A 23298-nucleotide genomic window follows, 5' to 3' on the forward strand; every position below is an offset into this window, starting at 1 on the left:
TTCGTATTTGAACATTTGTAATCAACGATTTAAAACCTAAATTTGAAGATACTTGAATTTTTTTTTTGTAAAATTTTCTTTTATCTGAATCTAAACAACATATTAACACTATTTAACGAAACAAAATTTTGTTGTTCTTTGTATAAACCTACAAGTAATTTTAACATCTCTAATTTTTAAAATATACACTTAATATAAATTTTAACATCTTCATATTGTTCACTTATTTTTTTATTTTTCGTCTTAAATATTCTACTAAATATACACTTATTGCTCAATAAATAGTAAATCCGTTTTCAAATACATTATAAAGATTTACTTAATGCTCAAATAAAATATTTCAAGAAAATAAAAAATTTGCATTTTTTTTTACAAAAAACGTGGATTAACACTTTTGGTTTTCAATCGATTTTGCAAATTTGTACATAAATCATCGTTCAATCTATTTATTTCCACCTTCGCCTCACTGTGAAGTTTTGAAAGTTAAGTTGAGATTCTCTAGTGTCGAACCCCATTTGACAATGTTTTGGGACTCATTACTATGTCTTTCAATTATATTTTTAGTTTTCGACTCAAATATTCTACTAAATATACATTTGTTGCCTTATAAAGTATAAAACTGCTTCCAAATTCCTTAAAAAGTTTAACATGAGGCTCGGGAAAAATATTTTGTGAAATAATTTCTTTTTTTTGTCAAAAAATATGGGTGTTAGGCGGGCTTGACACACACAAAACGAGACGGACTCAGCTCATGCAAAACAAGGTGGGCTTCTTCATAGAAAACGGGGTGGGATTTTGACATGCAAAACGAGGCGGAATGGGTCGCATAAATCAAGGCCAGCGCTACGCACAAAAAACGAGATTGGCTTCGTGCACGCCAAAACGATGCGGGCTCTATGGACGCAAAAAAGGGGCAAGCTTCTTGCACGCAAAATGATGCAGACACCTCACATGCAGAACGAGGCAAACGCATGCACACAAAACGAGACGGGCTTCGCAAGCAGAACGAGGCAAACTCCTGGGTGCTTAGAAAACGAGTAGAGCTCCACGTACGGAAAATTATATTTTGAAGAACATGAATATGATAGTTTGTTGAAGTGGGAAGAGAAACATAAGAAAAATGTACAAAAGTGATTCAAATTCTTGGTAGTTGTGACTTTCTGTCACCCCAAAAAATTTTGAATCATTTTTGTACTTTTTTTTAGTACATCGATATTTTTACACTAAGGGGAGGGGGAGTCCAACTATGCTACATAATGGATCGAATTCACCATCCACGAGATTCGAACCTAAGACCCCTCACTTCCAAGTGAAGAGGAATATCACCAGACCATAGTACTGAGTGGCCATTTTTGTACATTTTGTTAATTGTTCTTTTATTTCTCTTAACATTACAAACTATCATATTCATGCTCTTCAAAATATTCTTTTCCAGGCAAAATCTATTATAATTCGTATTTAAACACTTGTAATCAACGATTTAAAACTTAATTTAAAGATATTTAAACTTATACTTAAATGAATGCCTGAAATGACTTAGTATTGAGAAAAACGACATTCATGAAACTACGTAGCTCATGAAATAGGCTCGTCTGCTCATATACTATGTGTTGATAGTTATATGTGTTGAGGTGAGGCTTATACTTAGAATGAAAGTCTAAAGCTAACGAGTCAGACATGTAAATCAAAACATTAAGAAGTTGTCACGTAGACACAAGTAATGATCGAATTAACCATAACGCGGGAGAATGAAACCGAGAAAGGGGCCCACTCTCTCTACTGAATTCACATAACGTAAGCACCACCATTCCAGCTCCATGTCAAATGGCAAATAGGTGGTGGAAAGGATGAAAATAGGAATTCAAGGGGCAAAAGGGTCAAACCAAATGAGAAAAATGACTGGAGCAGAAAGCGATGGAGCCCAACACAACCCATTGGACGCGGTCTGAAGTCTTCAACATTTCCATCGAAATCCAACGGCCCAGATTTGAAGTCGGCCTCCCTTCTTATTGTCACTCCACCCTCCTCCTCCTTCGCCCACAATAAACGCCACTCTGTCTCTTTCTCTCTCTCTCTCTCTGCGCATTTGCAGAAAAAGGTCAATTTTCTCACCCCTCTTTGTTTATTGCTCTGATTCCTGGTGCTTTAGATCTCTGATTTTTTTTGTTTCCTTTTTGTATGATTGTTTTTTGCTTGCATGTGTGTAATTTTTGATGATTTCATTGCTGCATTGTTTGTTCTGGGAGTTTTTGATTATTGGGTTTTGAATGTTGTGGCGTTTGATCGCGTTTCAGATTTGAAAGACTTTTTTTTTTCGATTTTCCATATGCTGAAATGGTGACTTGGGATTTGCCCATTTGCTTTTCGTGACCAACTGATGCGTTATGTTTCATTGAATCATGTCTCACTATGTATATATATACATGTATATGTATATAATTAGATAGAATCATTGCATAACATCATACGAAAATGGTTAGCAGCAAACGTTAAGTATATGAAAATTTCGGAAACAATGAGCACATAATTACATAATGTGAAATATCATGAATGAACACAAAAAGGCTAACTAGCAGCTGCATTGTTATCCTTTGTATCTTCTTTGATTGTTAATTCGATGGATGGTTTGAGAGCTCGTATAATCTGGTCTTTCTAAGTTTTTCTCTCTGCCTCAAACTTATTGCTGCTTGTTTTGTTTTGCAATGAGAGTTGGTGGTAAATGTTTCACCTTTGGCCATTGATCCTATTCGGTCTGGATCTTTTTGTTATTGTTTTAGATAAGATTGTTCATTTACTAGTCGTGGATACTTGCTGATTCCGCTGGGGCATCTTACATATTGCAAACATTCCTTTGAAAAATCATACTTCTGTTTCTGCTGCTGTTTTCTGGCCGGCATTATGTTAAATCATTATGGTGTTTGTGTGTCCCGCTTGTAATCTAGACTCCTTAAATGTCTTTCCATTGCTTTTAAGCAATATTTCATTTTGTTTCGATGAAACCCTTTTTTAAGTTTGTTTATGTAATAGACTTGTGGTATCTTATGCATGAGCATTGAGTTTTATTGCAAGACAAAAACTTTGGTAAAGCATTTGGGATTATTTTGCGTGGTGTACTGTGTTGTCTGTTCCTTTTCTTGTCATATGAGGCAATTGCAGGCCAAAAAGGGGAGGAAACCGATGTAACTAATTGTGGTATACCTAGCAGGTAGAAGAAGATGGCAGAAGCTGAGGACATTCAGCCACTCGTGTGTGATAATGGAACGGGAATGGTCAAGGTATTAAAATATGTTTATATTGGTTTGGCAAGATGTCATTTTAAAATTGATGTGCAGATGGTTTGGATGGGTGTGCCTTTTCTTATCTTTCTTTTCTGGACATTGTATCCTAAAGCTTGTTTTCATGTTACTGTTTAGGCTGGATTTGCTGGAGATGATGCTCCACGAGCTGTGTTCCCTAGCATTGTAGGGCGCCCTCGTCACACTGGTGTCATGGTTGGCATGGGCCAGAAAGATGCTTATGTTGGTGATGAGGCTCAATCCAAGCGTGGTATATTAACTTTGAAATACCCTATTGAGCATGGTATTGTGAGCAACTGGGATGACATGGAGAAGATTTGGCATCACACCTTCTATAATGAGCTTCGGGTTGCCCCAGAAGAGCACCCGGTCCTTCTAACTGAGGCCCCTCTGAATCCCAAAGCCAATCGTGAGAAGATGACCCAAATAATGTTTGAGACCTTTAACACTCCGGCTATGTATGTAGCCATTCAAGCTGTTCTTTCCCTGTATGCAAGTGGTCGTACAACTGGTAAGCTTATTGATTAGTCTTTCCTACTGCAGGTGTTAATTTGAAATTGTGTCCAATTACCGAAGAATGGCATGCATGATTGTTTTGAAATAACTTTTTAATTCAACCCAAATGATTTTATTCTCGTCTCTGCTGATGGGTGTGCTGGTTTTACTGTGAAGGTATTGTGCTCGACTCTGGTGATGGTGTCAGCCATACGGTTCCCATTTACGAGGGGTATGCCCTCCCCCATGCCATCCTTCGTCTTGACCTTGCTGGTCGTGACCTCACTGATAGCTTGATGAAAATTCTTACGGAGCGTGGATATTCCTTCACGACCACTGCAGAGCGTGAAATTGTGAGGGACATGAAGGAAAAACTCTCTTACATTGCCCTTGACTATGAGCAGGAGATGGAGACTTCCAAAACCAGCTCTTCAGTTGAGAAGAGCTATGAGTTACCAGATGGGCAGGTCATTACCATTGGTGCAGAGCGGTTCCGATGCCCAGAAGTCCTTTTCCAACCATCAATGATCGGGATGGAAGCAGCAGGCATTCACGAAACCACGTACAACTCCATCATGAAGTGTGATGTTGATATCAGGAAAGACCTGTATGGCAACATTGTACTCTCTGGTGGTTCAACCATGTTCCCAGGCATTGCTGATAGAATGAGCAAGGAAATCACTGCCCTAGCCCCAAGCAGTATGAAGATCAAGGTGGTGGCACCACCCGAGAGGAAATACAGTGTCTGGATAGGAGGCTCCATCTTGGCTTCCCTTAGTACCTTCCAGCAGGTTTGTATTCATTTCTGCACTTTTACATCCTGTTCCAAATTGATCTTGGATGATTACTAATTCGAGCTTTCCGCTTGTTTTCTTGATTGCAGATGTGGATTGCAAAAGCAGAGTACGATGAGTCTGGGCCGTCTATTGTCCATAGGAAATGCTTCTAAATTATAGACAATAGAATCATGGAGAGTATTGTGTCCATCTTTATTGTCATTTTATGCTGTTCACTTGCTGGTGTTATGACTTTGAGAAGCTTAGGAGTCAGATTTTGAAATGGGTCAATTCCATCGCTATTATTTGTTTTTATCGCTTTTCTTCGGTTTATTTCTATTCTGTGTTCATAATTCTGCGATCCCTCTTGCCGGTTCGTTGGTTAATATCTTGCAATTTGATTTTATCTGTTCAAAGTATCGTGTTTCCGATGATATCACTAGGTTTTTGGCCGGATTAACAGTCGCTGAACATGTATGTATATTCAAACTGTGTATCAAAACTTTACAACTAAGTTATCTTATACACAGCACCCGGGATTTCAAGATTCATTTACAGTAGAAAGAAGGGACTCTGCCGTCTGATGCTCATCCTGGCAAAATGGGTGATCCCCTACGTCAAGATTCACTTCAGGTTCTGAGATGTTGTCGTGATCATCGTTCTGCTGCGGTTTCTCCATCTCTTCTTTCATTACAAACTTCTTGTTCGAGCCAAAGACTTGGCTTTCGCGACTTTGATGATCGTTGTAGTGAGAATTACTTCTCTCATATGTTTTAAGAGACGAGCCCTTCAAGCTTGAATCTATGAAAGAAGAACGCTGCAGGCTTAGGCTCCCGAACCCTTCGATTCCACGCGTTAGATTCCGAGCTCTGGCCCTCTCTTCCCTGAAAAACACCTCATCTTCGACAAGTTTTAGTACTCTCTTCGATAACTTCCTGAGGCTCAACCCCCAGTTAAACCTGCATGCAACCGAAGCACGAACTCAATTACGATGAATGCGGCTAATAACGAAGGATTAAGGCAGTAAACATGCTACTTACCCTTTCTCATCAATATATTGAAACCTTTCCATCTCCTTGATCAGATCTTTGTCGTCCTCAAACTCTCCAGCAATTCTCAATGGTCCATGGCATAAAAGGTGTTCCAATAAAATTAGAGCCTTGTAAGAACCTCGCCAATTCTTTCTATTGAAGTTCAACAGCCTGAAGTTTGGTAACAAAAGAAGGGAAGGAACTTGTTAGCTTAATTTAAACCTTGCACTCGAGTTCGATTCCTCCTTTCATATCAAAAACGAAAAAAACTAATTAACCATGTTGAAAATCCCCCGTCAGTAAAATTGTCAAAACAATTACAATATATAATAAATTGTTCTATTTCTAAATACACCGAGATCTTTTAGGTTAAAACCTCACACATGTTGAGCTAGTAGGTGGTTAAATTTAGAACAATTTCGGCGTTGGACAATTAGTCCCACTCTTCGAAATTTTGACAAACCTCTTACGTAGAATGTCCACAATCCTGCAGTAATCATCAACTTCAAAGGCAGCCCTTGATATTACTCCAATGCTACGAGTGTCTGGTGGCCATGGATTTTCATTTGTGGCTTCTTCTGTCATTCTATAAACTCCACCCACAAGAACGCCAACTCTCATTAAAATTACAGTCCCATAACGAAGATTATGAATAATTAAATCCATGAAATGAAAATCTAATTAAGCATTAAGTAAACATGATTACATGAAACACGAACTTACAGTTCTGCAGGCGTTGCATCAGTCAGCGCCAAACGAGCGGTTTTCATCTTCTCTTTCAAGAAGGAAGATGCTTGTTTCTTCAGTTCATAGAACAAGGGACTGCTCATGTTTTCTATTTTTCGTGTCTGGAAGTCGGAACCATCGACGTGCATGCATTGGAATGTTTCTTAGGTGATGCAGTGTTTGTTTATATGGATTGGATTCTGAGCATTATGTGCACCTACGTAAGAACTGCAACTACTCCATTTACCACAACAAACCCTAACTGCTCTCTGAAAGTTGTTTTCTGCATATGTAATGAGAAGAATTAGAATAATTTAATTAATTAAGAATGCTTTTAAGACCAATATAAAACATGTTTTGAACTCTCAATTTCGTTGGTGAGGAGTGCATTAGAAACTTGTTTAGGTCGACTTCATGCAATATTTGACCAAAATGTAGGCCAACTCCTATAAATAGGATAATACTTGCATTCCTCTTTAGGGTATGAGTTCATTCTTTCACTTTCTAATAACATATTTCACTATAGAATTTTCATAATTAGAATCATCCTCAACTTCTAAATTTTCATGTAAAGATGGTCCTTGCAAAAAATTACTCGAATCTAAGATCGTTTAGTCATCCAAATATATTAAATAAATCGAAATGGCTCATTGTTAATAGTTACTTGGTACCTATACCATTGATTCATTTGATACATTTGGATAACTAAACTATTTTGGATTCGAACGAGTTTTTGTAGGAATAATCTCCAAATAAAGGTTAGGAAATTGAACAATTCCGTTTATAAAATTTATACAATGAAAAATGTTATTTGCAAGTGAGAGAATGAACTCATCTCAAGTGATGGAAAGTATTATCCCCATAATAAATAGTTTTGACGCCAAAACTATTATTTTGTTTTTGGCCTCTGGTTTTGGACCTGGTCGAAGGTAGTAGGTAAAACAACAGAGACTAATCCTTCTGATTGTAAACGTTTGCTCCTGTGCGCGTAATCCTTCTAGTCACACTCAACTTTTGTCTCAAGAGCAAGTGATCCTTTACCACAATGGTGAAAATATGTTGAGCTCTTGCATAAAGGTATGAGTTCAAACCCCGTCAGTGACTAATCTAACAAATTCCATTATTTAACAAAAAATAAAAATAAAAACAACTTTTGTCTCAAGAACCCTCTGCAATCTCTTCGCACCAAAAATAAAAAAAAAATTAAAATTAAATAGTAATGGTTTACTCTTCTCACCCCAACAGAAGAGCTCCCATCTTCATCCGACCAACCGAGTGAACGCCCAATCAAATCTCAGTCCAACACGTTAATTGGACACACCAACACAAGAAGTAACACTATAAAACTGTTTATTACATGCAAATCTTAATTATCTATTAGCTATTGAACATGTTAATTAAGTGTGATGACCAGTCGATCACCGATGCTGGATGAATATCTCATCCAACGATCCGGACCAATTTCTAAAGGGACTTGGAATACGATTTACTAGCTCCAACTACTCCATGATCACCATAATCCATCCCATAAGTTGGCAAGGCCGGCGGTGGTGGCAATTGGTTTTGATAACTATATTCAGCCATCTCAGGCGGCAGCTGCGGCGGTACTTTGGTTCTTGACATCTAGGTTTCTCATCAAACATTCATTCACCTTGACGTCCGACGGCTGTTCCAGCAGCTCCAATGTGTTTTTATTTTTTGTCTCTTAGGGGAGGTCTCACAAACTCGAAATAACCAATAATTTGTCAATAAAAAATATTGAAAAAATTAAAGAACAAAGCAATGGCATTTCAGTTTGATGTTCTTGTTGAATTTTGTCCTCGCAGTACAGGGACATGAAATGCCTCTACACAAATTTTAGTGTATTAATCGCCCAACTCTAGCCACATGCCAGGCTACTTGTATCGTAGCTAAATTGCATTCCTTTTCGAACAATATTTGGGCTCTTTGCATTTTACGAAGGCATTCCTCCTTACCAGAAAATCACAACTTTTCAAAAGCGATAGCTTGTAAATTGTGACTATTCAAGCCACTGAAAGAGTGCAATAAAACCGAAACGGCTAAGCCAGATTCTGTTTCAGAAAGTTTTGCAGTCATGACGATTCATCGTCGTAAAAGTAATATACTGTTAACATGTAATCCAATCGTTCTTAAACGTACAAGTTTATAACTTTCAAGGGCTGATTAAGAAAGGGACGCTATTCTGATGTCGAACCTGTAAAATGTATGATTAGACGAAACTACAGAGTAGCGCCGCAAATGATTGTTCATGCTAAAATCCCGTTGTTAGATCACGGCTTTGCCTAAACAGGCTTTGAAATAAAAACCCTCTATATTTGCTCTCTGCAAAGGCTTTGGAAGGAAAAAGAAGCACCGGCCTTGTAGTAGTCTAATAAGGAGTATTTGCTTTCCGCTGGCTTTTGATAAGCATAAGTCGTGTATAATCAGCTGCGAATTTTCCACATGCCGGTTCTATATCCAACAGACATGAGAACAAGCTCCCATAGCATATTTGGAATGCTCAACAGGTTCACCTTCGATCCAGGAATTTCAGACCAGTTTACAGATATCTCAAGCATTGGAATTTTGAACCATTTGCACAGGTAAACCACCTCAACGTCAAAGCACCACCTGCAGAAAATCCACAACCAATCAGTAAGAGAATCTCCAATATCATATAAACACAGAAAATCAGAATATCATAGTCATCCTACAAGTCGCTTTGCCAACATAGAACATATCAAAATATCGAACTGATGCACCTATCAGGTTTCATGATCGCCCACCATTACAAAATCCACATGGCGCAAATTCTGCATACAATTCCTACGACATGTTACCAAATCCTCTAGAAGGTATTCACCATTCATTCACTCACAATAGGCCAAAATTAAACGAACCTAACCAGGCCATACCAGCACGTAAAAGCTCCAAACCTCCTTAGATACAATAAATCGTATGTCTGCTACCCTATGAATGCATTTATTATTCTCATACCGAATACTTCACTATCTTCTAAACTCTAGTTTTCCTTTCTAAAAGATGGAGAAACTCTATCGAATGGCCACCTGGAAATCTTAAAGTTCCGAAAATATGTCTACTCACAGCCTTCAACTTCCAAACCTCTAAACAGCATAAGCTACAAGGCACTCAATGAATCATAACTTGGAGCAGCAAAATAATGTTTATGTTAATTGGGAAGCAACAGAAGTGAGCATAAACTATTTCAAATTTCCATCTGAAGTGCAGTTAACTGTTCAAACAAAATGCCATATATACAATCCAATGTGGACTTACCTGTTCAAACGGATGTTAGTGAAAATCTTCCTTGCAGCAGCCCTAGTGAACATCTTAAACCCACACTGTCATGCACGAAGAATACCATGTCAGAATGGCAGTGCCTTAGTTAAAAACTAGTAGGCTATCTATGACAAAAGGCAAAACCTAGTAACCAGCTCAAACTAGAAGAAATAAAACAAGAAAACAGAAACATATATGTAAAACAGAGGAAAAAGTCAGACCTGTGTATCCCGAATTCCAGGACCAGCAGCCAAAAGAACCACAAGATGAAAACCTTTCATCAAAAAATTGCGATACCACTTCCTCTGAAACATTAAGTTAACTGGCTCAGTTAAAATATTTTAAGCATAAGAAGAATTAAAATTAAATATTGCTGCAAGCAGGATAAGCAAAACTCAACTGTAGCCAGGGCTTTCCCCTCAAGATGAGCACGAGAACCAAATGCAGCAATGGGGATATCAGATATTCTAAAACTTGAATTACCCGCAGATGAGTCCCTAAACTTATCCTGTTTGGCAACTTCATGGATCTGGAATGAAAAACATAACGTAGTATGTAGAAGCTTTGTTAGAATTTTAACAACTGGAAGCAAATGTCGGATGGAAAAAAGATATCTAGGATGCTTCAGTACAAACCTGTTTTTCAAGTTTTTCTACATCATTAACCTTGGTTGCTCCATCAGCATCCAGCATTAGAAGTAGCTCACCACGTGAATGTAGCATTCCCTGTTTTACAATGCTTTCACATACGTAAAAAGCTTCAATCAATTATCGTCACGCGCAAGGGAAAAAATTTGGGCCATTTAATAACATCAGATATGGTTACAAGAGACTGATTCAGATTACACTCACTTTTCTGATAGCTTCACCCTTTCCATGATTCCTACCAAGAAGAATAATCCTCATAGTGTCCACGGTATATTTCTTTATAAATTCAAATGCTACTCTTTTTGTCCCATCAACACTTCCATCATCAACAATCACCACCTGTCCAGAAGAACATTTGTTAAGTAAAGCAAAGGCCATGAACAAAGAACCAGGCACATAACTGTTTAGTTAAGTGTTTACTAATCAGTAACTACTAATACCTAAGCTTTTAGTTAACAGTAGTTCGCAGAGAAGGTTTGGATATCTAGGTACTTGCAGGGGGCAAAATTATCGAAGTGCATCTTATCATTACGCTATCAGCTAGAGTGCTAGACAAAAAGATGTCAAAAACGAATTCAGTTGATCTAGCTAATGAGAGAACCAAGAGAGTACCTCATAAGTAAAAGACTTATCCTTCACCGCACGCTGTTGAAGATAACTACAAAGTAATATTTAGATATCATTACGATATAATACGATTGATTTATCATCAACCCATCAACAATGATCACCAAATTAGAACGGCACAGATCAAGGAAGCAAGGAAAAAACCGAATCAATAATACATTTTGCAGGGGAAGTGAGATGCAATTAGCTAAGCTTCAACTTACTTCATGGTTTCATCAAGTGCTCCGGGAAGCCTAAGCTCCTCATTGAATGCAGGGATAATCAAAGATAAATACTTCTCTGCTGTATCAAAAATAGAAGGGCAGGGAACCTGACACAAACGCCCCCAGAAGATTCAGTAACACATCAAACGACCATTTTACAATTGAAATCGAAAAGGGTTGACTTGCATAACCCTTGGGAGCAAAACCCTAATCCCAAAATTTTGCATCAACATCTAACCCTAATTCAAGCGACAAGAATGAACTTTGAACCATGAACCAATTGGATTACTGTACCTGTTTCAATGAATTGGGGTCCTCGAAGATCGCGGGAGCTCCAACATGCCTAACAAATTATAAATTAAATACATCAAATTTAAGTCAAAGAACTAATCTTTTCCAGGGATTAAAGAGGGAGAGAATTGAAGAGTTGATAGAAGAACGTACGCGTTGTTGTTTTTTCTGCGATAAGCTTCGAAAAAGACGGCAGAAGCTAAACCTGTGGCGACGACGAGAATGAGGGCGAGCAGGAGCTCCACCATTGTCCATACAATTACAAACTCCATTGTTGTTGTTGGTTTGATTTTTGCAGGTCCAAAGGTGGAGACGGTGGCTGCACTGCTCCTTTCCTACCGAGTTAAAAACGAAGTCCTGCACCTGCAGACTCTCGGCCAATTTGTGGTTTGACGAATGAAACTTGGACCTTCATATATGTGTACAGGGAATCAAGTTCAACAAGCCCGTCTAGCTCAGTTGGTAGAGCGCAAGGCTCTTAACCTTGTGGTCGTGGGTTCGAGCCCCACGGTGGGCGTTCTATTTTTTTTATGTTTCGTTTTTATTGAATTTCTTATTAAATTCCATTTGATCATCGTATCAACAGATAGTATTTATTTGCTTAATCTAAAATTACACATACATTTTTGTCCAATCATGTTCGACAACATCACCTATCTTCTCTTTTTTCCGGCCATCATGCTAGAAATGATCTAACTCGCGTATGCTCTTCCAAATACTTTTTATTTTTTCTTCCAAATACTTTTTATTTTTTTCTTCCAAATACTTTTTATTTTTTCTTCCAAATACTTTTTATTTTTTTCTTCCAAATACTTTTTAACTTCATGTGATTTTGTGACGGTATAAGGTCTAGGTCGTCAACTCACATATATTTTACCTTTAGATAGTCTAAATGTTGCATTTTTACTGTAACCTACTCATTGCTTTTGTTCTTTAACTGATTCCTGAGTTGTCATGACTTTTAGATGGCTGTGAACTATCTTTACAAACTAATCAAGGACTTGCTTTGGTCATTTTATATATAAGCTGGTTTGAGTGCTTTGTTGACTTTTAGAAGCTTGCGGACTAACCCAACAAAATGAGGTCCACCACTCCAAAATGAAGGAGGCAATTGGTTTGATGGCAATAGCCCGTCGGACTGCCCAGGCAAGAATTGCCGGATTAGACTGCCCAGGCAAGAATTGCCGGGCCTTGAGCTCGTTGCCAGTGGTTGATGTCGATGATGACATCACGCAGCAAAGGCGTGCCCCCGCGCTGCGCACCACTAAGCCAAACAGATCGTTTTTCCTAGGCCATTTGTTGGATTCTCAATGGTTAGTTCCAATGGTAAAAAAAATTGCAACTTTTTCTTCTATAGCTGCCACGTGGAAAAATCTAGGGCATCCAACTGCAATAATTTTGAAAATTAACGGCCATGATTAATTCAATGGTAAAAAAATCTAAAAACAATAAAATATAAATACCCTATAAATACCTAGCTATCTTCCTTATTTCCTATAGACTCACACCACAACACAACTCAATATTTAATTTTCAACAATCTTACAAAATTCAACATACTAACAAACTTACGAAGTTCAATACATGTGGCACGATGAGAATTGTTGAAAATCTCATAAAAAATCTAAGGCGATAATGACACGTGGAAGATAAGACCAAGAAAACATTAAAAATATAATATATATATATATATGTGTGTAAATAAAAATCGTCATTGGCCTTTTCCTTTCTCTTTCCAAATGGATGGACTTACACATAAAGTCAATTACTATTTAGAGTGAATAGTAAGGGCAATTCACTGCCTTGCCCTTACTCTTGTCCTTGCCCCTAAAATGGGTGGACTTGCTCTAATGTTCCAATAAAAATTAGCACACAAACAGGTAACTAATTACCATTTCTTCTGGTTTTCTTCACATTTCTATGTTTCTACATGACAGAAAACAAACAGGTAATTACCACTTCTTCTGGTTTTCATCATAGGTTATCTGTTGTAACTTGTACATGACACAAAACAATTCAGGCTAATTTAGGTCTACCAGTATGAAAACCCCACACGCTTGTCAAGTTTAGATGTTAAAACCACAACAAACAAAGGACCGGCAATAATTTTACCAAACTTTTATAATATTGTTTATTTAATTATTATTATTATTATTATTATTATTATAAATAAGCCATATGGGAGTGTGGAATTGAAGAAATGACATCGACGCTCATGCAACAGAGATATCATTATGACAGTGTTTTAAGTTAAGAAAGTTAAAATGCATGACCATGCATGACTGACTTACAATGTCGTCCCAATGGCATCAACAATATAGATAAGCTATTTTTTTGTTTGCAAAATATGTTTACGTTCTTAACTAAGCAACAAGTCTCTAAGAATGTAAATTTTTCTGTGGATAAAGAAGTATATTGCATGTGACACCATATGATATCTTATGCCCTAATTATATATGAGTCCAACACAAAGGTGGTGTAGCATACTTATTACCCCACGCATATATGTACAATGTACATGCAGTCGTATACATAAAGCAGCTCAGTGCAGTCAAGTTGGCAACAATGGAGGGGACATAGATGGCCATGATTCCTTCGAAAATAAAGGTAGTTGAGAAAATGGACCCTCTCCCAAGGACTGGTCATGATTAAAGCCACAAGAATAGAAATTGATTGATTTTAGGCTAAAAAAGAAGCGAGAGGTGATAAGTTGGCCCTCCAACCCTTCAAACCCTACCCCATTTTAATTGTTTTTTCAATCATGCCAAACAGACCTTTTACTAACCATCCTCATCACTCATCACATTCACATCAATTATCATTCATGCACCATGTCATGGAACTTATTAATTACTAAATTATTGGTTTTTATTTATTTAAAGGAACCGTTTAAGTATAACCTCTCAAGAAATTTTAGCAGTAAATAATAATATAAAAACATAATTTTTGTTCTAGACCAATGGGCAGGATGTGTGGCTTTGTAGCTTCGATGTTTAGTTCACGGGGATTAAAATCTGGGAACAATTTACTAAATAGCTGTGTCAGGATTCAGAATCAGCCATATTTATATAACTAGGGTACTCATGATTGTGCAAACTCTTCAACTAATCCTCCCATAATTTGAGTAAAACTTACCTGCAACAGGTTTCGTACCCTCACTGAATCTCTTGTTACATTCTCACACCACGTGATAAGAGACGAAAGGATATCAAATGCGTTGCATGAGAGTTTTTCAGCTTTTTCTCATGTAATTGGAGCTAAATTATGAAATACTAGGACTAACTACAAAGATGGAACTCATGAACCCACTTGAATTTTAAATTTTTTAATATCAATGAAAAACTGTTGCAAAATCTGTCACTTACCTCTGCTGAATTCAGAATTCTTCAGCAGCACGTGCCATATACAGTGAACACATATATGAACATATAGGGAAGCTCAATTCACTGTATATAACAGAATTCCAAATTATTCATACTAAAATACACAATTTGCTTCCAAAAAAATTAAACAAAAACAAATTAATATCTTCCACAAGTAAACCAATTTTCCCCATCATAATAACAAAACCCAAAAAAAAAAAGGTCAACAACCCAATTAAGCAAATTAAACCCCTAGTAGAAGATAATAATGTTCGTGGAAAAAAAAGTTAAAAATATGAAATATTTCCTAGTGAGCCATGGCCACAGGATGAGCATTTGCATAGCTAATGGATCTCTGGTTAGGCATGGCAAGCATAGCAGTGTGATCCAAGAAATCTTGAAGCGCCACCACAGACTGCAAAATTGTTCTGAGATCATCAGCACTTGAGAAACCCAAGTTTCCAACTTGCCTAACTGCATACACATAAAAAGTAATGCACCCTTTTCTAAATTTAAATCGAGCCATCTCACAGCCACTCAGCCCTCTGATGAGCCGCTTGTTCACTTCCCCAAGTGGGATTTCCGGCGGCCAAAGGCGGTCCACGGCGGCCTTCATGCCCTCTGTTTCGAAAACGAAGAGAACCACCTTGGACGTCTTGGTGCCGAGGCCTAATGTGAGGGTGTGCCAGGCGTGGTGCGCTAAGATTGTGAAGTTTGTGGGGAGAAAAGCTGTGGTGGAAGGAAACGGAAGCTTATTGTTGCTGGGTTTGCTGGGTGGGAAAGAAAGGAGTTGGAAAAGCTCCAGTGGCCTTGCTCGCCGGATTGTGAAGGATTTGACGACGAACTGGCCTCCAAACCGTAGGCCCTTGACATCAGAGCTTGGCTTGAATGAGAAATCTGAGGCTGTTTTTGTGGTTTGGTCATTTGGGTGTTGGTGTTTTTGCTTCTTGTTCTTCTTGTTGTTACTGATCTTCTTCTCTTTCTCTCCCATGGTTTGTTTGTAGAGGAGGAATATTTTGGGTCTTTGGTGGTTGATGCTTGGTGGGTTTTTGTTAGTGTATGATAATTAAACCAATCCAGAGTTTTGATGGTATATTGTATTGGAGTTTTTTGTGTTTCTTTTTAGTTCTGCTAATCCAATATTATACATAAATGTTATTTGTTTATTTTATTTCAATCAATGGAAAGAATAATGAAATGGGTGATGATGTTGCCACTTCATCTTTTCTCCTATATGTATCTATGATCCTTTACACTGACACTAAGATTTTCTCAGGCAACTAAGTTTTACTTTTAACGAAATAATTATTAAATACATGTTTGTCACGTGTTCAAAAAATGTATTGTTCCTCATAGTGAGTATGTGACACGAGAGAATCTCTCTTCTATTAGACAAGGTTCCTAGGTGACACAAGATAATCAAAATTTGTTTATCACTAGTTGTATACAACTATGTGTCTATTTCTCTCATTACTTAAACTTCATTTTTTTGTCCTATTTGTGTCTTTGATTTTTTACATGGAGACCCCTTCTAGGGGAGAGGTTCTTGGGTGATACGGAATAATCATTATTCAAAGTAAATATGTTATATCACTCGGTTGTATACAACTTTGTCTTCTTTTCTCATTACTAAATTATAAAAATTTGTCATATGGTGGTTAAGCTTACTTTACATTTTTCTCTAATCATGTACGCGATAAGAGAAATGAAGATACATGTATTTAAAACTGATGATACAGCACAACTTCTCCGAAAAAAAGCTTATCCCTTGCTTTCTATATATGTTTGATGATGCCATAAGACATTGTACATGCTTTTTATTGTACATGCTTTCTCTAAACGTAAGATGTATAATTTATGTGCACATTCTTTACACTGTTATGTTCATGCAGAGTTGAAATTGGTCAGGTTGGTCCTTGAATTAGATAGGAATTGGCTCACCAAAGTAGATGGCATGGGCTTTGGTAAGATACCAAACTGATCTACTTAGATTCAGTTGACTCTCTCTGAACCAAAAGGCAGCTAATCTTTGTCTCCTTTTACCAGAATTCAGAATCATGACATCTGCAACTAAATAGAAGATTTTGGGTTTGTAAATGATGATTAACCTCTCTATGTTTCACATATGAGCTAAGTGAGAGTAGGACCACGTTTTTGAGACCCCCTCCAATCATAATTGCACCCATTTGCTCAAATTCATGTATCATCAATCCCTAATTTCCTGCTAATGCATATGAGATTCACATACATAAATTAACAGTTTTTTTTTTTATTAGGATGTCCATTTTTTAATTAAAGAACAAACTATTAATATTGTGCCAATAAGGCATCAATAAAGAATGTATCATAGTGTTATTGATATAAAATTAGTTCTTTAACAAAACAAAGAACGCTTGTCTTGCACAGATAATTTCTATACAAATTAGTTCACAATACGACAATCTTAAAACTTCTGTAAGCATGAGAGGAAAGATTCATACTCAATGGAGAATACTAACCTTAAGTAGCAGAGAGATAAGGTATGGTTGCCTCATGTGACTCATCTGATTACAACCCAAAAGTCTTCCGATTAAATTAAAGTGGTTTCCTAGCCACCAAAGTCACCGTTGCCTTCAATCAATTCATGGGAAAGATATGCTAGAGGTTCTGAGAGTACCAACCAACTAAAGGCAACAACTCTTGCAAGATATTCCAACAGGCAGTAAGGGGGCCTAGCAAATTTTTTTTTAAGGGTTTGTCATTTGAAGCACTACAAAGAGTACAACACGTGTATAAACATTTACAAACAAAAAAAAAATCAAAAGTTAAATGGGAGTCTATCTGTCAATGGTGCATCAACTTTTTAAACAAAGAAAAAGATAAAAAGATAAAGAGCGTATAAGAATGAACGTTGAGGTAATGATTTTCACTCCCGGTTTTTTTTTACGAGTGAATATATTGAGATTTTATGGGTTAAAGTTGATTCTTCGATTCATGTATACAAAGTATATATGCGACTCACATTAAGTATCACTCTATTACTACAATTTCAATGATAGAGCACCTATTCTCACATCTAAAGGTGGAAGCTGGATTTGAAATTCTAATCCTAACCGAAAATTTCTGTTTCGAGCCCGAACATTTCCTATTCAGGAAATTTTCAAAGAATTAAATGACAATTGGAATGTACTTATCCTATCCGAAGTATGCTTTATTGTCATATCATGTTTATTGTATATTTAGTTATACTTTATTGCGTATTTTATATATTTAATTGTATTAATATACATAAAATGAAGAATATAATTAAACATATTATTTTATTTTGCCTAATATAATTATGTCATACACCCACATAACAGCCTACAAATATCGAAAAACACATAAAAAAATATTGAATGGTTGATAGATGCATAAACATATGAAAATTTTCAAAGTGTTACAAAATGTGAGAGATCCGAATTATGTTCCTAAAATTCAGTGATAAAGCCGATTCGAAATTTCTAATAAATTCCGATATTCCAAAATTTTGAAATTGGAACTAATACTTGATTCCGAAAGTTTTTTGGATTGGCATTGGAATACTTGTTTCCGATCCGATACATCGAAAACCACCCCTACTCACAACGATATAAAAACTCAAATTCTTGTTCTCTCTCGGAATGAAATATAAGGAAGATTACGTACTATAACTGGATAAAAATGTATAAGGAATATAACAAAATAGGAATAGTACATCCAAATTTACGTTGCGTGCACATAAATACTTGTGATGAAATTATTTTGCATGATGCATATCTGTACTGATTCGAATTATGCTGTATTTATATTCTCTTTTTCCAAATTAATGTATGTGAAGAAATATTACATGTTAAAAGACAAGGAAAAAAAAAGAAAAAAAAAAGAAGAAACAATACAAATACAGAAAACATGAAGCATAACATGTGATACCATAAGATTGTGTACTGGAGGTCCTCATAGTTTTATTTTATTTGGTAAATCAATTGCAAGAGTACTATACCAGCTATGAGCATATATCCTGTGGAAGAGAAATGATGAGAGGCATGCAGTTAACAATCGTAACAAAGTCATCTCAGATTAATTGAGACTTACCAAAGAAGCATTTTATGTCTACACTTGCTTAAAAGACAAGAAACCAACCAATAATAGTAACAATCAATCCAGAAAACAACTGGCCACTTACATATAAACTGTTCATTATATAGCACCGATGTAGCCTGAAAATTCATGTGTGCAACTTTTTATCTGACTTTATGTTAGGTTAGATTTCCATCCTTCGATGTCAGTCTTTCGACGTCGGCAACATGGAGAAGAAATTTGAAAGCAATAATTCAGTTAAAGGTAATTAGTGAATTTGTATGATTCATATAAACACACCATACAAAGACAAAAATATAGTCTTCAGGTTGGATGTCGTTATCAGGGGGCCTTAGACCATCTCCAATAGTGACCTAAAACCTAAAAATATTTAGCCCAGAAAATTTAGGTTTTAGCCCAGAAATAGTTTTTCTGCTCCAACATTCTAGCCTAAAATTTTAGCCCGATATTATCAAAGAATGAATTAAGGCAATTTTTTTTTTAAAAATTAACTTTAAAAAAAAATATGTAGACTATCCTAAATTAATTATATGAACATTTTAACCTAAAAATATTTAAATTTTGATAAATTTTGAAAAATCATAATAAACCACATAAACTTAATACAAACGACATTTAATAAACCACATAAACTTAGATTTTTTTTACCGTTAGATTTGATTATATTTGATCTAAGTCATTGGATTCAATAAATATATAAATATAAAATATAAAAAAATTTAATTTGAACCTAGACCGTTGGATTAACCAACGGCCCATTTAAATGGTACCGTTGGATGAAGAAAAGTAGCCCAACGGCTACTTGATGGTCTAACAGTGGGGGAACAGCCCCACATGGGTTGTTACAAAATTCTGAGAAAGCCTAGCGAGTAGGGAGTGGGCAGTGGGCTTCACATCCCCAGTTTTAGTCTCAGTTGGTGGGGCCCATTTTGCTTTATGGCCTAAAATTGGGCCGGTATTTGCCATCCATTTGGGTTTTAGGTTAATTTTAGGTCATGGGTTGGAGTGAATTTAGGGGGGAAGGGAAATTTTAGGTTTTAGCCCACCATTGAAGACGGTCTTAGGTTTGTAAGCTGTATGTTATCTTTACTCATATTAACTATCATTTTCTGCATGATAATTCAAACTTAAACTCTCTTCCCGAAACCCTACTTCATATCATTCGCAAAATAACTGATATTATATTTTCTTTTTGTTGCTTTTGGTCTAAATGTTGTCACAGCCTAAAGATAAATCTAGTAGCAATAGTCTAGGCCTGGCAGCAACAGCCCGCCCTATTCTTAAGAATACGATTTGAGGACTGGATTTGGCACAGCCCAAAATGCGTTTTGTTGCTTTTACTTGAGTTTGAAGTTGTTAAGGTTTTAGGCAGATTTGTAAGAAGTAACCCTTGATTGCTTTATGTTCATTGTTTTCTAATATAAAGTATGGAAAGAGGGAGATGAGCTATTTGGTGATCCCTTCTCGGTGTAGGGTTGGTCGTGCTTTAGTAATGGCTAGATAATGTATGTAGTTTCTGTAAGACTAAACTTATCCAATTTATAAGTTAAGAGATTAAGCTCATGAACCACAAATTTATACAAGCATTAAAATCACAATTCGATAAACACAATAACAAACTAACCCGTAGGATAGCGTAGGCGATCGCAAAGTCCACAGTGGCCACTAGCACCGCTACGGTTGAGCATGACTCTGCCGTTTCTTTTATCCATTCTTGGACCGACTTCAAAAGCTCATTATGCTCATGATGGTAGAACAGCTCATCCTCTGTCTGATCCTTGTTGTGGTGAATGCCGTAATGTGGTGGTTGTATTGTAAGATCGTAAAAAACAGTGGAAGCCAAAGCAAACTTCTAAACAGTGCACCTTCTCCTCTCTTGCAAAACCAAAAGTACTCAAACTAACAATAGGTCTTAGTTCAATATTGAGCGTATGTTTTGTGAGAGCAGTGGCTTATGTTTTTATACTAAACATAGATTGCCCTATTACAATCCTACAAGGAATACAAGACCAAATCCTTGTACAAGTATGAGTTCTATTCTCAAGCCAACAATAGAGTTCCAATCCAAACCAAAGTCGAATTAACTCTTATAAACACATTAAGACCTCTTTATACCAATCTGAAATAACAATGATTATTACTAAACTGTGAGAATCACACTCATACTCTAACATTCTCCCACTTGAGTATGATTCACAACAGTAAATAATCATCTCAAATTCAATATAAAGGTGATCACATAAGTCATTTATCAACACACTAGTACATAGATACAACCAGCTTACATAAACCAAAACAATGAATTTATAATTGCCTCTGCAACACAAAATACAGATTTAACTTATAAATCACAATGTCCAGTTCATGTTCATATCAATGTATCTAAGCTCAAAAGTAAACCAAGATGTCTACTCCCACTCATATAGCCACCAAATCTTTTGGATAACAAAAGCTTAACCTCACATACAACTTACCCATGCATTTTAAAGTATTGAATTTAAGAATTTTTTTTTCTGTTACATCGCTGAATTAACTCAAAAGTCACAACATACTTAATTTGCACTTTGTAATTATGTGAACCAATATAGCAAAAACCAAACCAATTTGCTCCCACTTATCTAGGCTATACTTAACACAAACAAGTTAAGTATAAGTTAATATCAACTGTATTAACTAACAGTCATTGCAATACACTGAATGTCTTATCAATGTGATCAATTGCCGCAACCAATATGCAAACAAATTCCATGATCACATTCATCCAATTTGTATTTACAACAATGTGATTTTACTTGACCAGAACAAACACATAAATTGTTTTGCTCCCACTATATCAAGTTAAGTTTAGTTCCAGCAAATAGCACTAAACTTCTCATTACTTAAACAAATTAAGTAACATAAATAATTACCAATTGCTTCAATAAAACCATAATCTGGTTTTCAAGCATCCATAAGAATTATAATGGCCGGCCTAAATAACCTTATGCTTACATTCGAACATATGATTCTCCCACTTAAGCATAAGCATAATGTACTGCACATCCAATAAAGAAACCGGAGATATGAACCAATTGATTCCCGATTCCTTACCAATTGCATAATCTCAGTTTAGTCAAATACACCTAAACCATTATGCAAACAGTCTATGTATCAAAAGATAGTCACAATCCATTCGGAAAAACTTATCTCACATAAACCCAAAATCACCAGTTTCAACAATAATCAAAATCAGAATAGCAAGCACAATATTCTTGCATTCAATTTGATCCTAACTAGTTCAATACCCATCAAGCAAGATCAACTAAAATTTGATAATGTCTGGATATAAAGGCACAAGTCATCTTGATTAAAACAAGATAATCAAGATGAACATCCAGTAAAATTTAGTGTACTTATAGATTTAATACATAATATCAAATCTCTTACACTTACAATATATCAAGTGAGATGAGTTTCAGAATACATTCTTGCCAACAAGGTTTCACTAAACAATTTATATCATTTCATACAGGTACTAACACAAGAGCCTTCACATGTTTTTGGTTATACATTGCACATATTGGCATTAACGAACCCAAAAATTCCGAACTACATCATTCACATATATAACACCCCCAAAACCTATTATATATAGTCTAACCAAAATTGGGATATGAATTACACTCATAATTTAAAAACGTCATTATGGATACTCGTATAATCCAATTTTTCTTTTCTAGAATAATTTAAACCAATCAAACCCACATAAAAGCCACAGGTATTTGGTAGCAACAATAAGTCAAATTCTATTATCATAATTCATAATGGAAAATCATGATGCAAGCTTCCAAGTTTCAAGCAAGTTAATGAGAAATCTTACATCTGCTTGAGACTACAAAATAGCAACAAAACAATATTTTCCACCCAATCTAATTACACAGGCTCTAACTCAAAAATAGAAGAGCAATGTGTACACCAAATATTAGTGTAATGAATCTTTATGCAGAAAGAATGATTCCAGTCATCTCACATAAATCATAAGTTGGCATCTATAGGGATTTCGAGTTTAATTGTGCCTTCACAAAATAAACAAGCATACTCGGAATAGCAAAAGCCCTAATTCATTATGCTCCAACTCATCGCACTATAATCACGCATATAGGATAACAATTAATTATGCATGAAACAGTGAACTGAGTTACCTGAATGCATCATTGGACTTGTATTCGACAACCCAATTGCAATTCCTCGGCTCCAAATCAACGAAACAAATTATCCATTAATGCTCAAGACCCATCCATACGGATTGCCATCATTCCCAATTCCCATGGACCTCGTACCATTGCAACAATAGAATGACAAACGAGTTAACGTCAACATGAAGAACCAAAATAATAATATAATCTCAATATGCAGATAACATGATCTTTGTTCAATAACACAATTAGTATATCAGAATACAAGTTT

The 23298-nt window shown here is 36.1% G+C and overlaps 4 protein-coding genes and 1 non-coding gene across 5 annotated transcripts; 2 read left to right on the forward strand and 3 right to left on the reverse strand.

The window, feature by feature from the left end:
* The first annotated feature begins 1840 nt into the window (after nt 1–1840).
* LOC103417736 (actin-1) lies at nt 1841–4882 on the forward strand. The gene is made up of 5 exons (XM_070818951.1): nt 1841–2098; nt 3206–3275; nt 3414–3807; nt 3969–4582; nt 4675–4882. Exons 2-5 carry the CDS (start codon nt 3216–3218, stop codon nt 4738–4740), a joined length of 1134 nt encoding a protein of 377 aa, XP_070675052.1. The 5' UTR covers nt 1841–2098; nt 3206–3215; the 3' UTR covers nt 4741–4882.
* A 141-nt stretch (nt 4883–5023) lies between these two features.
* Nucleotides 5024–6479, reverse strand: LOC103417735 (uncharacterized). Its single transcript, XM_008355891.4, has 4 exons — nt 6322–6479; nt 6062–6184; nt 5608–5769; nt 5024–5526 (listed from the first exon to the last, which is right to left on the reverse strand). Exons 1-4 carry the CDS (start codon nt 6471–6473, stop codon nt 5109–5111), a joined length of 855 nt encoding a protein of 284 aa, XP_008354113.4. The 5' UTR covers nt 6474–6479; the 3' UTR covers nt 5024–5108.
* A 1891-nt stretch (nt 6480–8370) lies between these two features.
* LOC103417750 (uncharacterized) lies at nt 8371–11773 on the reverse strand. Its single transcript, XM_029101297.2, has 10 exons — nt 11546–11773; nt 11396–11444; nt 11102–11208; nt 10884–10929; nt 10476–10610; nt 10260–10349; nt 10025–10153; nt 9846–9929; nt 9622–9686; nt 8371–8955 (listed from the first exon to the last, which is right to left on the reverse strand). Exons 1-10 carry the CDS (start codon nt 11662–11664, stop codon nt 8769–8771), a joined length of 1011 nt encoding a protein of 336 aa, XP_028957130.1. The 5' UTR covers nt 11665–11773; the 3' UTR covers nt 8371–8768.
* A 63-nt stretch (nt 11774–11836) lies between these two features.
* TRNAK-CUU (transfer RNA lysine (anticodon CUU)) lies at nt 11837–11909 on the forward strand. The gene has a single exon. It is a non-coding gene; the product is annotated as a tRNA-Lys (tRNA).
* A 2910-nt stretch (nt 11910–14819) lies between these two features.
* LOC114824415 (uncharacterized) lies at nt 14820–15980 on the reverse strand. Its single transcript, XM_029101309.2, has one exon. The coding sequence runs from the start codon at nt 15743–15745 to the stop codon at nt 15062–15064; it is 684 nt and encodes a 227-aa protein (XP_028957142.1). The 5' UTR covers nt 15746–15980; the 3' UTR covers nt 14820–15061.
* Nucleotides 15981–23298: the final 7318 nt, after the last annotated feature.

Source organism: Malus domestica, chromosome 01 (genome assembly GCF_042453785.1).
Source record: "Malus domestica chromosome 01, GDT2T_hap1".
Classification (NCBI taxonomy): Eukaryota; Viridiplantae; Streptophyta; class Magnoliopsida; order Rosales; family Rosaceae; genus Malus; species Malus domestica.